Below are 17166 nucleotides of genomic sequence, written 5' to 3'. Positions count from 1 at the left end.
TATGCAGATGAAAACTGCTTTCAAATGATCATTACATTTGATGGAAACCGGGTATTTTTCACAAGAATTACAAGGATGAAGACACTTTCTTGAACCGCTTCCTTCTTTGTAAATTCCCCAAAGTGAAGATTTGATGTTTTCAATTGTTGGCAAACTTTGATCTAATTCCTCTTCGCAATGAGTAATTTGACTTTGAATCCTTGAAATAATGTTAATTTAAGTTAAAGGATTTGATACTTTCTCCAGCACAGAGCATCCTGTCTTTCTGTAGGCCTTTATCAGCCATGTCCTGACTGAGACATTAGTATTAATGGCCACTAACATGCATTCCACTGGAGAGGCAGGAGTTGCCCTTGTGTGTATCCCAACAGACCCAGGGCTGTTTTTGTGTGTTGAATGCGATGATGGATAGCAGATTTACCTTGCCATAGGTCCAGCCCAGTTCGATCTTGTTCATCCCCCACAGTTCATGGATGTTTTCTGCCAGCTTGTCCCGGACGTTGTCCAGGTGAGGGGGAAGAACAATCTGCAGAGTGAGAAGGGGAACAGATGGTACAGTCGGGTAGTGAAAAGGTGCCAATGGGCCAGCAAATGAAAACTGCTCTCATTTTTTTCTCCTGACCACGCAATTGTACATTCCTGGGGACCATAGAACCATTCACATTATCTTGGCTTTGTCATCCTAAGGTAGCCAAGTCTGCATTTATTTTGTATTTGTGATTCAGGGCCACTGCAGAACTGAATATTATATCACAGCTGTGTAACAAAAACTGAATGAATCTCATATGAGAGATTGGCCAAGAAACTGTATACTATCTCTACAAGAACGTTCTCTCTATGATCCAAATAAGAGTATCTTGAAAATTAAATGTAAAAGTAAACAGGAAGAGCCTCATGCCTAAAAACATTTATCTTGGTATATTTATTACTTTTCATTTAGTATTCAGGAAAATGTGTTTACATATTTTTCATATTGTGGTAATTTTTACAGTATGCAGAATGTTTATTCATTTTCTTTGCTGTCAGCATTTCCCAAACGGTGCAGTGCTCACCTGGCTGGTGTCAACAGGAATGGGGATGAAGGAGGCCTGAGAGAGGAACTGGGTGGTTCCCAGCAGGTCACGGACCCCCTCGTGGTCCCTCTTGTACTCCTTCACAGGCTCTACGTGCATCTTCTCTTTGGGCAACAGTGCCTCGTAGCATGGAGAGTAACCAGCGGGTGGCAGAAATTTGAAATCTCCATGGCGTCCACCCAACAGGAAGCGCACCCTGACATGAGACGTTACGTAAGATTGTGTGACGTTACGTAATAAAATTCTAACTCTTCACTTCACCATGACTTTCTCAGGAGATTCTTTTTACTTACTTTTTCATGTGCTTTTCAAACCTGCGATCCTCTGTTCAAATAAGCAAACAGCAGTGCATATTTCTGCCATTACTTAATACCAGGGCTGCAGTGAAGATGTAAAGCCACCCAGAGGCAGGGATTATCTACCTGTTGCATAAACCTTTCTGCTGCAAATTCGTTTTGTACTTAGTAACACCTTGTATCAATATCAATAAAGTTTAAAGTTGTGTTGTTTTTTGTCGATCCCTGACAGGAAGTCAATTCTGTAAACTTTCAAACTACATCACTGCTTTATATATAAAGCTGCCGTAGGCTGAGAAACTGTAATTGCACCTCAAAAAATAAAAACAAACACATCTATTGGGAATGCGTCTTATTGCCCAAATATAAATGCGGAGCCTTACTTGACACCTGCAGAGAAGCTGACGACGGGGAAGAAGAATCCATCTGTGTTGAAGTCCTCGAACATGCCCTGGACAGGCTGCCCGTTGATCCTGAAGGACATGCTGGGAGCGCCCAAATCCAGACAGCAGCTGACCACATCGTCTGAGTTCAGCAGGTGCTGGTTAATGGAGGCCACGGCCCTCGGGATTCGGCCTAGACAACACCAGCGAAGACAGAGAGGGAGGATGGATGGCTGTTACGGCTGCAAAGTCATTGAGAATGTAGGGCAGGATGATGGGCAAGGAGAAGAGAGCGGAGCTGAGAGGTGGAGAGGTGGGTGATGAGTGCTTTAAAAGGGAGGACATGAAATGGATGAGAGGATGCGATGGGTCTTTTAGTAAATTTGGAAGGCAAGAGAGGTGAAATAGGTGTTGTGCTTTTAGGATGAGAGCAGAGAAGAGGGGACATTCAAGGCCTAAAGCATCAAGCTGACAGTTGGTGAACTACTGACTAGTTATTTCCTGTTATGCAGGCGGAGAACATACCTGCATATCTGCAGCTGGCCTTCCGCTACGGGCATTGCAGTGTGTTAAACTCGAAGGCATGTGTATCAAAGTCCTTAGGAATGGTCTAACTTTGAGGTTGTGTGGTGGAATTTCACATCACTGTCAATGCTGTGACTTTGCCCTTCACTATGTGGAAAATGAAAAGAGCAACCTAGAGAGTGGACAGCAGGCTCCTGCATTATTCAAAGTCATTTCTGTCAGGCAAAAATCCTACCAAGCCCACAGACTCTCACTTTTTGTACTGTACACGGTAACTGACTAGGAATTACTTCAGAAATAAATCAATTAATCAATTAGTTGTCAACTATTAAAATTAATTGCAAACTATTTTGATAATTGATTAATCGACATGAGTCATTTTTTAAGAAAAAAAAAAAAAAGTAAAAATTCCCTACTTCCAGCATCTTAAATGTGAATTTTTTTTCTGGTTTCTTCACTCCTCTAATGACAGTAAAGTGAATATCTTTGTGTTGTAGACAAAATAAGACATCTTGGAATTTGGGAAAACATCTTGTAAGATGCCTACCTGACCAAAGATGAAGTCCATCAAAGCTGTAAGAGTACAGGTCATCCCCAACGCCATTGCCTCCCCATCCCTCTCCTCCACCAGGGTATGGAGCATAGCCTTTAGTGTTGGCCCAGCCTACCCTCAGGTGGGTCGGCTCTCCGGTTACAAAGTGGTCCACCTGGTCAATTACCAGCTCAAAATACCACTTTTTATACTGAGCTGAACCTTCAGCCACGCCCAGGAAGATGTTGGGCCTCATACTAGAGGTGATAAGAGAGGAAGAAGCTTTGATGACACAAGGTGTGTTTAATAGTCACATACTGTAGTAACTAACTGGAGAATAAAAATCACTGAAGCACATTCTGTTTAACCCAGAAATCAACACAAATTTCCTCCCATCAGCCCATGCAAAACATTGCCTGGCTGCTGGGAGAATATTTGAGATTTTTACCTCTGAACATCATTGACCAGTCGAGTCTGAAGCAGCAGGTCCCTCTTGGGAAGCAGGTTGTCACAGATCAGATTCTGATTGGCTCTCACTGCCACCCCATTACAAACACAGAGGGAACACAGGACATCCAGAATCTAACAGAGAAGAAAAATGAGATGGCTCTTGTACCAGACATTTTTTATCACTCCCTTTTGTTTCATAAATGTGATGCACAGATGTGTAAATGTGCATATTCACACACCATGAGATGCAAATCCACGCCTAATTTCCCAGTTACATGATCAGTTGTTCAGTCAGCTTCTCGGCAAGCTGCAATGCTTGTAGCATATGCACACTGTAGAAAGGACCGTCAAGTACCACTCATGATCAACAGCTGTTGTTTACGAGGCTGCCCTTTCATGCCTGGTACAATTTACAGGGTAAATACTAAGAGACTGAGGCATTTGAACACTGCGTGTAAAACACATGGTTGGAATGTCATAAAGCACAAGAATGTCGTTTGCCTCAATCCCAGTCAAGACAGAGATAACAAGATAGTTTGGAGTTATAACTTGTTAGCTTTTGTTGAACAGGCTGAAGAGCACACTTGAATTCATAATTAAACTCAAAAGAGAACAATGAAAAGTAAAAATTCCACTCAAAGAGGATCTGAATAAAGTAGACCTCATGAGCAACCTCACGTAATTGCCCACATTTTATTAAACACATTTGCATATAAAAACATTTCTGAGATTGTGCTGCAGGTAGCTTTGAGCAAGATATTTTACAGCTTGGTGCTGCATCACTTGATTTACCAAGGCGAACGTGAAGTTTAACAGGCTGAAGATGACCCCTTTCTTCACCAAAACATCGGGTAGACTGCATTGTAACTTGAGTAGCATGCTAGCATTAGCATATAAATATTCTGTTAATTTTAAAATGCATGTTAACACTGAACCTGTAGGCATGTTTACATGCTAACATTAGCGTTCATCTCAAAGCACAGCTGAAACTGAAGAAAGCTAAGCCCTCTCAGGGGAAAATTAACCTCTTAAATTATTACCACTAGAGAGAGCAGAGTTATGTCTCCATTTTTCATCCATTCAACAATTTGTTTTTTGTTGTGTTATGAGTTTTCTAGCCTCATTAGCTGCTAGCATGGCAATATTTTTAGTTTTGTTTACATTGACTGAATCACTTACTGGGTCAAAACACAATCATCCTACTTGAGCGGTTACACATAGAGCCAATCACCATTCAGTCTAAAACACCCTTTGCTAATATTTAAGCTACTGTGCTCATATTTCTGCCCACCTTGTGGTTGCGTCCATGCTTGTAGAGCAGAGAGATTATGGACTTAATGTGAGCTCTCTGAATGATGTTCAGAGCCTCTGGACTTTCTACCAAGATACAGTGGAGGACTTCCAGGATGCCTGACGGGTCAGACAAAACATTTGGCATTATCACAACAAATATAAATCAAATGGACCACATCTTGTCACTGTGATGCTTCAAGGGTTTGCTTTAAGTTAACAGAGGATCTGAAAAAAGGTGTATCCCATAATACCTGATGAAGATTCCAGTCTTTCCAGTTTGCTGACCAACCAGTCCAATTTGCGGGAAAACTGGGTGCAGTTGTTCCTGTTTCCACGAATCAGTGCCGCTGAACAAGGAACAAGGTATTCACAAGGTTTAATGAAAACACACACAGGCTCAGCAGAGCCATGAATAATGTGGCTAAAGGTGTAAAATTAAACCCAAGCAGCTGACTTGGAGATGAGTGGGTGTTGCAGACAGTCTGACTGTTAATGAAAAATAGTCCAACATTTTCCTGTGAACATAAAGCAGTCGTCTGACATCCTCAGTCCACAGGTAGATACTAAAATTCATTAAATCTGGGAAACCACCAGACACCTACTATTATAAAGTACTCCTGCTGGAAAATACATGAGAAAGATTTCAAAGTGACTGAAGTCACATGGTCTCTGCTGTCTAGAAAGTTGAGGTGTGTTCCCTTGTGCCCTTTCTCTGCCACCGTGGTGACATTAAGAAGGCTCCTTATTACTTTACTGTCTCATTTTTCACCATTAGGATTCAGGGACACTGGGCTGATAATGCCCGAGAAACAATTTAACAGCACTTTGTGCCAAAGGAATACTGATGGGTGTCTAATCTCTTTTAATTCTGACTTCACGGGAACGCTATCGTTCAATACGAACACATGGATAGAGCCACACCACGAGGCAAGGGCAGGGATGTTCCCTGTGAATGATGTGAATGTGAAATTGAAAGTCAGAGCCAGAGAGGAGGAAGCTGAGGCTATATAGACTACTGACTTTAAATACCGTTACATTAGCATACACTATATTAAGACTGAGCTTTTAGTAATAAGGAAGGATTTACGATTTATTAAGGATTTGCGTGTTGAATCCAGGCTCAACAGTTTCCATTTCATTAACAGAAAAAAGAAGCAGTCGTGCTAGTTCTTTGACCACCATGTCCTGTGTGACATTTGTCACAATTTGCACATGTACAAAATCAATCCTTTTAGCATCTGAAGAGCCTCCTCTATATTTATTTCTGAGCATTTCTATCTATTTTTCATGGTTTACCAGGAGGGATGAATTTGATGTCCATGTCCTCATCCCCAGGTTGACTACCTGGACAGTTAACTCACAATAATAACCAGGTGTATTCCAACAGTTACTGTGTAAAGAAGAGGAGGTCAGGACAAACAAGGTGGCTGTGCAATTCATCATGCGAAACCTGCTTCACCAGACTGCCTTCACATCCTTGGGGGTGACCGCTCTGTGGGAAAGGCTGGAGTGTATTCAGAGGAGTGTATTTGTGTGTTCTGAGCGTGTGTGTTTAACGTGCCTATGTGGGAGTACATGCTGGGGAGGTGATGATGAATATAAGGGCAGTCAAGGTGAGCCGAGGGGAAGCTGTTGATGGGAAAGCTCCAATGACAGCAAAACAAACTGCCCAAGAAAAAGTTGTCCACAATAAAACTTCTCAGGGTCATAACTTTAGCCTCCTTGACTCAATACAGGCCCTGAGAGAATGGGATAATGCCAGCACCTGTGATGGCTGGCATTTTGTTAACGACGCTATCATTTCATCAAATATGCGGCTGAATGCTTCTTAATGTGCCCACACTGATCTCGAAAAAGGATGTGACCTAAATAGAGGGAAGAGCAGATTCTGAAAGACGAATACAAGCCACATTCTGTCTTTGCTTCTCTCTGTGCTCCCTTGTCACAAATAATTACACACAAATGTCATGCAAAGGCTATCACCAGCTGTGAACTCCAGATGTGGCATAGAGGAAAACAAGAGTTGGGTGGAGGGAGTTTATGGAGGTCAAAGAAAGGAAGGAAGGAGGAGAGGAAAAAAGGCGAGACAAGAAGTCAAGAACGTCAAGTGTAAAGGAGAGCAGGAGGTTTGCTGAAGACACTGGGGAAAGATTAATACTGCATGTCTGCCTAGGGTCAACAGATGACAGTGCTGACGGAAGATGTGGATATTTCATATGATCCATCACTCAGGACTGCTTACCCAAGAGTTCATAGAGGAGGTTAAGAATGTCCTTCCACGCTGCGCCCGCCTCCTCCCCAGCCATTTCTCCAAAGTGGGCAGCGCTGTTGTACAGGTTCATCCGGTCAATGCATTTGGACAGGAGGGTCAGCATGCCCTAAGAAAAAGCCCATGAATAAGCTGTGATTCACCTCACTACAGACACTATGTTATTTTTCGTAACAAGATGGAAAAACCTTTCATCTATAACTCAACTGGGTGTTAAAAACAGAAATTATTTTTTTGAAGTCACACAACTTTTTGTTTGGTTGTATTACAGTAGATTTAAAACAAGCACGTAAATGGTTAAGAGTTGTACAACAGGCTCTGTGTTTACTTTGATTACTTGTACTCTCTCTGGTCTCACCCTGACCCTCAGAATAAAACATTTTCTTGCACGTAACAGAAACCACACAAAAAAAAAAAAAAATCAATAGACAAACACAACTAGTTTTGTATTTAACTAAGCAAAGGTCTCAGTGTAATTAAAAATTTCAGGGCAACACTGTGGCTGAGGTCTCAGGGGCCCCGTCCATGAACTGCAGCAGGTCTTTTGTTGCACATCATTCCTCATCTCTCCACTCATTTCCTGTTATCTCTCTATTGTCAAAATATCTAATAAAAAGGCATAAAAAAATCCCCCAAATACCTAAAAAACATTAAAAAAAGCCACCTTGCAAACTACCGCTGTGATTTTTCCTATCAAAAGCATTTCCAACAAAACAGCTCTACAGAGTACCGTAAAATATACATGAAATGGTCTCAACTGTCATCTTGGTATATCTAAACTGCTGCTGCTCCAAGCAAATAAATGATCCATACAAGCAACTTCCCAGTCAGCATATTGCTGGAGCTCCTGAATCAGAAGTTGATGGCTCCACATCGTCCACTCTCACCTCCTCTTTGAAGAGGTCTTGACGCTTGATGAGTGAACGGAGAAGAGACTGTTTCTCCTCATGCTCCAGCTCTGAATCAGGCTGTTTGAAGTACTCGATCAGGTCATTCAGCGTCTGCAGCACCTCTTCAACATACCCAGCCACCGCCGTGGACTCACCCTCCGCAGTGCTGTCCAAAGCCCTGGGGGGGGACAGGGAAGACCGAGGAGAATCACACTGTAAAACGTGAAATAGACTCGGCAAGAACTAACATTTTCACGCTGTACAAGTGTGACAGATAAAAGTGTTTGTGGGTGGTCATTACTTGATAAAGTTGGTGAAGAGGAAGGTGGTGTTGCGGATGATGCGTGCAGCCCGAGACTCCTCATGCTGACAGCGCTGCAGGGTAAGCCCATCGTCCATGTGGCCCTCAGAGTGCAGGCAGGCCTAGACCAGGGCAGACACACACACAGACGCACGTTCCATCATTACAACGGGGCCCACACCATCAAATTTAACAGGCCGTTAAATAACAAGGCATCAGTAAACGTCCTTTCATCCAATCAGACCTCTGAAAATGGATCTGTATATTATAAGATTTTGCTACAAATAGATGGACGACAAAATGCATCCAACTTTTAAGAGTTGTTAGAGTTGATGAAAGACATTAAGGCAGATAAAGCAGATATTGATCCAGCAGCTATAAGAAAAGCCATATAAGCATGTAATGGGCAAGTGTGACGGGAGAGTCTCCTTCAGCTAGTAAGTTTACATCACTACAGCTCAGTGAAACCTGACTCGCTGTAATCAAACAGCATAATCAAGAGGTGGGGAGGGCGGGGGTCTAAGTGTAGACTGACCATCACCTCCAACATATCAGGTGCATTGGCATGCTGCCAAGGCTGCAGGGACTGCCTGGCGCCAGCACAAGCTGGCATCTGATGTCCCTGGAGGCGTGCCCTGCGGTGAGCAGCGTTCATGTGCTGCCCTAATCCCCCCTGTCTCACCCAAAACTAACTGTCACCCTACGCATCGCCCATTATCACATTTAAATGGGTTGCTACTTCAAGTGTGCAAGAGGGGCGGCTGTCAGGGGAGACTGGTTGTGTCAAGAGTATCCAGGGTAGACAATGATGTTAAGCAGAGTGGAAAATAAATGTCTGCCTGTGTGGGATAGGCGGTTAAATACCCATGTAACCCACTGGTTTGATCTGGTGTGATTTGCTACCGTGAACATGGGCTTTGAGGTGTTAGAGGAGAGCTATCACAGCCACTCATGATCTTACTGTCAACAATACATATCATGTACGTAGTTATCTGTATCGCTGTGCAACGATGCAATGATTGAGTCATAATTCTGCACCAGGCGCATTCACCTGTGAGGTGTAACTGTATGTATTAAGCTGTAGTTTTTACTGTAGGCGAACTACAAAACAAGGAACTAATCTGAGCACAAAAAACACAAAAACCACTTCTACTCTACAGGTACCTGCTCCCATTTTAATAACTACAGACACATATACATCTTTGACTGACTGTCTTTCATTCAAAAATAACATGGCTGAATGGAAAGTTTGTATGATGTGCATGAGAAAAACTCAGTGACCTCTGGAATGATTCAGGTTGTGGAAGTTTAATCCTATTTACCCTTCTTTTCAGGGGTCCTAGGCGAGATGATTTGGCATCAGGCGCCAGGTAAGACAGCCAGAGTCCTGTCGCCACATGCATGATGAAGCAGACAGAGTCTCCGTACTTGATCTCTGGCACTCCCATGCCGTCGATGTCTCTCTTTGGGCCCAAGTCGCCCTTTTCCTGTTGTGTTGACATTGAGAGGCGCATACACACATCACCAAGTATACACAGAGAGAAAGGAAGCATGTCCACACACGAGCACTGAAATATGACAAACGAAGATTTATTATGATTAGATGGTAATCAGAGAGGCGGGTTGAGCAGAGAGCATTCATTGGCCTGCCAGGAGGTTGCTGCTGGCCTCATTAGCTCTGCTACATTTCTGGCTCAGCAGAGATGGAGCGATGCAGCTGATTGCAGCTGACAACAAGTAGCAGGGAACATATTAATACCAGTGTTCAACATGGCAAAGCGTTGACTCTTTTGGATACAGGAGCTGACTGGCACTGGGTTGCGTGTACAATTCGTGGAGCGAGAGGAAGTGAAGAAATACATACAAAATAAGAGTTTCTGTCTATATTTATTCTTCCAAAGACACATGATTCCACAGTAATCCCGGTAAAGCCTGTGGGTCCTGCAGGAATAGCGATTACTGAGGGCAATTACACTGTGTTCTCAGGAGTGGGATGGGTGGGAAAATTAAAGCCTCCGAAGTGGACAGCGCTGAGGAGCATTTTAAACTGCACCTATTGTAGATAACAAGATCTCTACAGGGACACAATGGTACTCTGTGAAGGTGACTCATGGCACTGAGCTGTTTATGTGGCTGCAGCCATATCAATACAGTGTAATAAGGTAGGATAACTCAGCAACAAACAGTAAAGCCAGGAAATACGATATAGACATTTTCAAGTATTTTGAGCTAGATTCCTACAGGTGAGAGAGATTCAACAGTACTATTTCACTAGTATTAGGACCTACAGTATGCATTTCTAATTAAAATAGATTTAGGTAGAAGCTCTGAAACAGTTATATAAAGAAAATAATTGCATTGTGTAGAGTGAAAAGATTAGGAATCAAAGCTGTTGGATCACAATGGAACCGCAAGAAAGAAAACTGCTAACAAGGAGACAATCCCACTCCTGTGTCAGCTTCTACATCTGAACTGCACAACTTACATCAAACAACATATCTTAGCATCAGTGAACAACATCACTGGAATACCTGCTTTCAGTCTGAATATCAAGTAAGCCACGTGCTCCCTTCTACAGGTTATTTTTGGCAATGAGAATATTTTTGGAATGCGCTATTAAAACAAAGAACTGAAGAGCCCTCAGCTTGAGAGAGAGTTCAAACCAAAGTGTGGGATAAAAAGGGTGGGTTATTGAGGGATAGAAATAAGCAAAGGCAAATGAAAGAATACATGCATCACAGTGAATCTTAACACTGTAGCAAAACATTTATTTCCACTTCCTAATTGAAAATGGCTGCATCCCAGACGGTTGTCATTCGGCCTGTCGACAACATGAATGTTTGCTCCAGCATTTACAGTGCAGTCTACTCAGCAGCTGTGAAAAGGTCAATTTATTGTGGAAAGCCGTGAGCTCATTAAGAGCTTACAGACCCATCTCGGGAGTCTTTGATGAAGTAGTCAGGGGAAGATATTTTGAATCCTCTTTTAATTAGGTGAGTTGACCAAGAACATTTATTTACATCAACACCCAAGGCTGCTTTCAGATGGTGTAACTGCCTTGCTCAAGGGACACATCAGAGCTAGTTGTAAAAATAGAGTAAATAAATTATGCTTGTATAGGGACAGTGAGCACTGACCTTGGAGGGCCTGAAGCAGAAGGCAGTGGCCGCTGTGTCGGACTTCTCCCGGTCCTGCAGGACCAGTCCGCGGTCCTCAGTCAGGGCCAGGTAATGGCCAGTCGAGAGGTGGCGTAGTCGGAAGGCCTGACCCCAGCGAATGTGGCTACCGCTCCAGCTAAACACAGAGTACTGGTGTCACAAACTATGGATGCACCACTGGATTATATGAAGCCAAACTTTCTGTGCACTTTCTGTCCCTAAATTGATTAATTTTATTGTCCTGACATTTAGATGCAGAGCATCGGGGAACTGCTGACACAAGTGCAACCAATTGCTAGAAATAACACAGTTTCTCCAGTGCTATTAATGTTAGCTAGTTCAACTTTCAAAATTGTAAATGCTGACTTTAAGAAAAAAGACACCGCTGACATAAATTCATTTACATGTTGAATTCCTTTTTTTCCTATTAACATATACTGTGCTATTTCATTCTGGTTGCAGATCAAATCACCAATTTGGAATATCTTAGAAATGTTTGTAACAGCAATCTGTAAGTGAAATGAGATGTCCACCGAGAAAGGCATAAAATGTACGTTTCTTGGTGTCAGTGGAGCTTAACTTTCTTTGTATGGATGATGCAGTGTAGAAAATACTGCTCAAAATTCCTCCCTAAGCCGAGAAGGAGAACATGTGCCTTAATAGATGCACCTGTGCCATTTCAAAGTGTACAGACTCTGACAGGCAGTCCCACTGAGAGCTGGCAGATGATGTGACTGGAGGGATGTTGTGTGGGTGGCCAGTTAAAGAAAGGAGAGAGAGGAGGAAGAACAGGGATGGTAATAGACGGAGAAGAGAAGTAGATTGAGAGGGATGGTAAACAGAAGCTCACCTTCTGAAGGACTTTGCCAACTAATTGGTGGTGACAGTTCAGAGTAGACGGAGGTGAAGTTTATATATAACCCACAGTACAGTAGCTGTGACATTTGTACATAACGCACCATCTTTTTATTCTCCATGAAGAAATAGGACAACTCTTCTGTGTTTCCCAGAGAAATCTATGTCAGGGTTTTACATTATTTACTTTCTTGAGTTTATTTTATTCACCATGTGTGTATTTGGGTCTGATCTCACCTGATCCTCAGAGGCTCCAGTCTCCAGAGTGAGCGGGCCTTTGATGCTCCCTTACCCGCCTCATAGTTGACTATCCTGAGAGCACAAAGACACAAGTGGGGACTTCTGTTAGTATTTCTGCGTCTTCCAAGTCACAGTGGGAATAAAATAACTCGAAGAGTTTCTGCTGCTGCTACAGTTCTGGCACAGAGAATACCATTAATTTTGATTAAGTCTCACTGCTCAAGTATTGGGACAGGATTTTCTTCCAAAATGACACTGTGGTACAAAAGCAATGGACATACATATCTTTTAAATTCTGCATTTCTTATGTATAGTAAGTACTGATAATAATAAAAATCTTCTAATATACAAGGCCATGTTTTTCACTTTATCTTTTAGTCTGCTACGGGACACAATTTGCTTTTTTGTGATGCTGATTCTGGAAGGAGAAAATATCCACAGAGCAGGCTGTCAGAGGTCAGGGGGAGCTGTGAAACTACAGCCCTTAACATGGGAGGAGTTCAAGGGTATCTAAGTCCTTCAGGAAGGATGATCTGCCTGCTGGCTAAATTCGGTTCTTGCCTTAACTAACTCAGGATATAACACCTAAAACTGAATGGACACTAAAAAATGATTTGACCTGAATTCTAAATTCACACACAGAACTTAAAACGTGGAAAGAAATGCAATGAATACTCCTTTAACTACAGCGAAGGACAAGAAAGATTTTTCAACTTCTATGGATTTCTGGAGTTGCATTACAGCATTATTTCTGCTTTTCATACCGTAATACACATTCATGCACACGATCTACAAGTCTATATGTTATTCTCTATATTATTATCTAGTTATTCTGTTTTCAAACAGGCATTTTGATCAGCAAGACCTTGGCCCTCAGTAAAACTGTAGAAAAGTATTGAGTTGTTGAACAGTTTTTCTTATGTCTCATCTTCAAAAACTACTTTCTCACTTGATGGTGTCAAAGATTTCAAATACTGATTCACTGGTCACAGGTTAATTAAGCTTATTTGCTAATTATCTACTAACCTCTGCTCCTCCTCACTCTTGTCTGCTCCTGGGATGGTCAAGCTCTCATCATGACCATGACAAAGACGCATCACATGTCCACCAATCAAATACCCTGATAATAACAAAAACAAGTGTTACGAGATAGTCAATATTTTTGCTTTTGACCATGAAATTCTATTTATTATGGACCAAAACTACAGTGAAAAAGATGTGATTTTAGGACTACAACATCAAAAATATCATAACGTGAGTGTTCATCTTAGAAGGGTTTTTCCTTTTTGCTTTCAGGTTTAACCTGTCTAGTATATTATTAGACCCAGTTAAAAAATGCATTTAACTACCTCTGAAAAAAGTTGACGCGAGACCATTGTTTTTGTGGCTGCTGGTATTGTTGGTATACTTGCCTACAGCCATGTTGCTTGAGGAGCAGGTAGGCTGGATGTTCCACAGGGTCTGCATGAAGGAGGCATCCACCTGGCTGTTGCCATTACAGACAGAGAGGTGCTGGAAGAGAGAAGCAGGTTGCACATGGCTTCAGACAGAAGGGTGGAGACTGCCAGTAAAGAAGTTGTGTTAGCAAGAGGGAAACACAGACAAACACAGAGAGCAATGCTGCACAGAGGATGGAGCTGTCCCAGTGTTGGGATTGAAAAGAGATTAAAAACAACGTTGTGTCTTTCCTCTGGAGCTGACAAACAGTGTTATAATGCTGTGGGCTAAAGAGCACTGCTGCATCAGTGTTCCTCTATGCTGCAATGTCCAGATAATCCTCTACAATAATTCTTTCCAGCAGAGACACTTGGAGCAGCTCCCATTTCCCTACAGGCAGGATTCAGAAGTGAGTGAAAGCTCGAAATGATCCTAGCCTTCAGCAACATCCTCCCAGCTACATGTAAATGTGGTACATCTTGTTCCATCTCACTGAACTCGCCTGAATTATGTACGTTCACATCATTGTTGGGCCAAATAGAGGCATCCATTTTTATTAGTCTGTCTTGGTGTTTCAAAAATGCAACCTTTCCTATCAGTTGAAAGATGATATGGATATACCGATGAAGTGCTGTTCACAAAAAATATTGCAGACTGCAATTGTATGAAGTCAAACTTTTTGTGCAATAGCTTTCCCTCAAATGATTCATTTTATTGTCCTGACATTTAGGCACCAGGCTTCAACGCCTGATGCAGCACAATGAGGAACTGCTGACACAAGTCGGCCAAACCGGACACGAAGACACAAAGCGGCAAACACCTTCATCCTCAAAGGAGTGCGTCACAACCTCTATGATTGTTCACAGTAATGGAGCACTGATTGCTTTTTGCCTGAATTTCTGGAGTGTCTCATTCTTCAAAAGCTGAAGTTCTGTCAGGGCGAATCAGGTGAAGATTTCCCATCGGAGAAGATGAAAGTCTGGCTCTTTGCCAGTTTTGCTTTAATTGCACATTTCCCTCCCTGAAGGGCCTGAGCAGCCACTGGAAGCCAGCGGTGCTCACTCTCCTATGCGTGGCACGTCCCTGTCCCTCCTCTTTTCCATTTCTCTCTCTGCCTCTGTCTCTCCCTCTCGCTCTCCCTCTCACAAGCTCCCTCTCCTCTTTCTTTACCTAGTGAGTTAATTGAGGTCGGGTGTATAGCTCTGCATAACGGAGACAGCATTAACTCTAAGCTCATCAGTCAGATGGATGCCTTCACAAAAAAATAATTTTTAAAAAGAAAGTGCACAGGAGGGCTTTACAAGTAATCAGATTTCCATTACAGATAGCAGTGTAAAGTTTTAACGGTTTCCTCTGGAACTGCTTTGTCACTCTGAAGTTGGCTGGAGTGAGACAGGTATCAGAGCTATCCGACGGCTATGAAACTTTCCAAAGTGCCTTTTTGAGTCAGTCCGTGAACAAAAGCAGATAACTCCAGCTATGAGGGGTGCATAATCTCCAAAATGTGGTGCATTGTGTGCTTCTAAACTCTTGCAAGTTTCGAGCCAGACAATTCTGTTCTGACATGAAAACATTTGGCAGAGAAATAAGAAAGCTCCCAAAACAACTGCAGAGAAAATCAGAATGAAGTGAGATCTGACAAGCAAACCAGATAAAGGAAAATGAGAGATGATACAGCATGCATCAGAAACAAGAGACTGTATCTGATGTATCCAGACAGTCTGAAAACTTGTAAATATTCATAAGAGGAAAAACATCTTATCTGGAAAGAAGAAACTGAGTGGAGGCCTGCTGATTTAATGAGAATGGTCTGAGTTGCAATTAGTCCATCATCTTTTAAAATGGCATCTTCTTTCTCCTGCGTGATGGCCTGTTAGAGATGTCTCTCTGTTCATGCTCATCAGTAACACCATCTCCTTCTTTTTGAAGAAGAGTACTTTGGTTAATGGTATCAAAAGTGTTAAGAGTGCTAACTGACCATAATGTCTAATCATCTGAATTTCTTTCAGCTAGCTAGTATCTGCAAAACAATTTCTGTTTCTATTGGTATGTACTGTATTTATGATTTAACATAATGTAATTATTTGAAAGTAACAATAAACAGCATAAGCAACTTTCTGCCGAATTCTTCATAAGGTTTCATTACTTTGTGCGACTGCGTGTTTGTTTTTTTTAGATATTTTTGGATATTTCTATTGTTTATATTTATTTATATAGAGTAATTACCAACTCCACATACAGCTTTTCATCTTAAAACCTTTGATTTCTTAAACCTTACAATCAACAATGGGTTTTCCTCCTCTCCTACTTATTGCTGGTGTATTTGTTATCAAACTACTGTTACAAATGTAGGGGTAAATAAAGTTTTATTTCATTGAATTGAGTTCTAGCAAAACAGTGTGTTTTACAGTGACACCTTCTCATTTTTTTGTAAGTTAGAGGTCAGTTTGAAAGGATGTATTGTGGAGAGATGTTGGATTTGACCTACCAGATATCTCTCTGTTGACACGCTGACAAGGATCAGGTCGTCTCCGATGCGGACTTTCTCTCCCTCAGATCTCTGCTTGGATGCAGGGTGGATGGTCCACCAGCAGGCCTCTCCTATTGACACAGTTGTATTATGTTGTTATTCATATATTGAAGATGAAGCGCAATGCATACATACATCAGGTCAGGTCTTTTGCTCCACATAGTCATACACGTACCATTTCAGATAATCTGACTCCTTTCTGTTTCTAAAGCGACTGCCTACTCTGAGTGGTAAAAAGCATAAAAATAGCCATCATCTGATTAAGAAGTAGCACTTGAAGTCAACGTTTCAACTTGATAAATGGCCTTTAGCATTTCTGTGGTTCAAATGTCAAATGTAGCACAGAACACAGTTACAGTATTTCTCCCATGGCTATTGATTCCATGTCAAGGTTAGGCTGACCAGAAAGGGCTACACAGGAGAAGTGAATTCAATTAAAAGTAGTAAAAAAGCAAAGTGAACTTTGCAAAGACCCTGTTAGTCATACTGTACCTATCGAATCTTCTTGTAGTCCAACATCAAATGACAGCTTGTCTGTCAGAGACCTTGATGTCTTCAAACAGGTCAGGTACTGGTGAGTGAAAGATGAGTTAGATTTAGGTCACAGAAAATATTAGCAAGCTGAGACTGAAACTCTAACTTCAGGACTCAGACATACAGTACAGACATATATTCATTTATTTATTATTATTTGTTGGTACTCACCATACCACTGAAGGAGTGGCGAAGGAGGATGGCATGACCGTAGAGCAGGGTCCGGTGTCCACCCCCCTGACCCGCCTGCCAGGAAATGCACAGATAACAGATTACAATCATGTCGTTATATAGCATCCTTGACCTCTGGCCGCTGTCAGGCTCGTCATACCAAATCTGTAGTCTAAGTTAGTAACCTCTATTTCAGATATTAAGTTAGAAGTTTCCTCAGCTTTTAACT

General features: G+C 42.0%; 1 protein-coding gene across 4 annotated transcripts in view; it reads right to left on the bottom strand.

The window, feature by feature from the left end:
- The window catches only part of ryr3 (ryanodine receptor 3), a 102039-nt gene that overhangs the window by 57242 nt on the left and 27631 nt on the right, over nt 1-17166 (bottom strand). For all 4 annotated transcript variants that reach the window (XM_076756220.1, XM_076756222.1, XM_076756218.1 and 1 more), the window contains exons 5-22: nt 16938-17012; nt 16725-16803; nt 16191-16303; nt 13678-13777; nt 13292-13385; nt 12263-12337; nt 11150-11306; nt 9335-9499; nt 8013-8134; nt 7709-7889; nt 6795-6930; nt 4804-4899; nt 4551-4669; nt 3258-3391; nt 2825-3066; nt 1753-1945; nt 1053-1269; nt 422-526 (exon numbers count right to left, since the gene is read on the bottom strand). In XM_076756220.1, coding sequence (XP_076612335.1) covers nt 422-526; nt 1053-1269; nt 1753-1945; nt 2825-3066; nt 3258-3391; nt 4551-4669; nt 4804-4899; nt 6795-6930; nt 7709-7889; nt 8013-8134; nt 9335-9499; nt 11150-11306; nt 12263-12337; nt 13292-13385; nt 13678-13777; nt 16191-16303; nt 16725-16803; nt 16938-17012 — 2403 coding nt within the window. The remainder of the gene's footprint in view (nt 1-421; nt 527-1052; nt 1270-1752; nt 1946-2824; nt 3067-3257; nt 3392-4550; nt 4670-4803; nt 4900-6794; nt 6931-7708; nt 7890-8012; nt 8135-9334; nt 9500-11149; nt 11307-12262; nt 12338-13291; nt 13386-13677; nt 13778-16190; nt 16304-16724; nt 16804-16937; nt 17013-17166) is intronic.

This window comes from Chaetodon auriga, chromosome 18 (assembly GCF_051107435.1).
Source record: "Chaetodon auriga isolate fChaAug3 chromosome 18, fChaAug3.hap1, whole genome shotgun sequence".
Taxonomy (NCBI): Eukaryota; Metazoa; Chordata; class Actinopteri; order Chaetodontiformes; family Chaetodontidae; genus Chaetodon; species Chaetodon auriga.
This window is presented reverse-complemented; position numbering and strand designations above follow the sequence as displayed.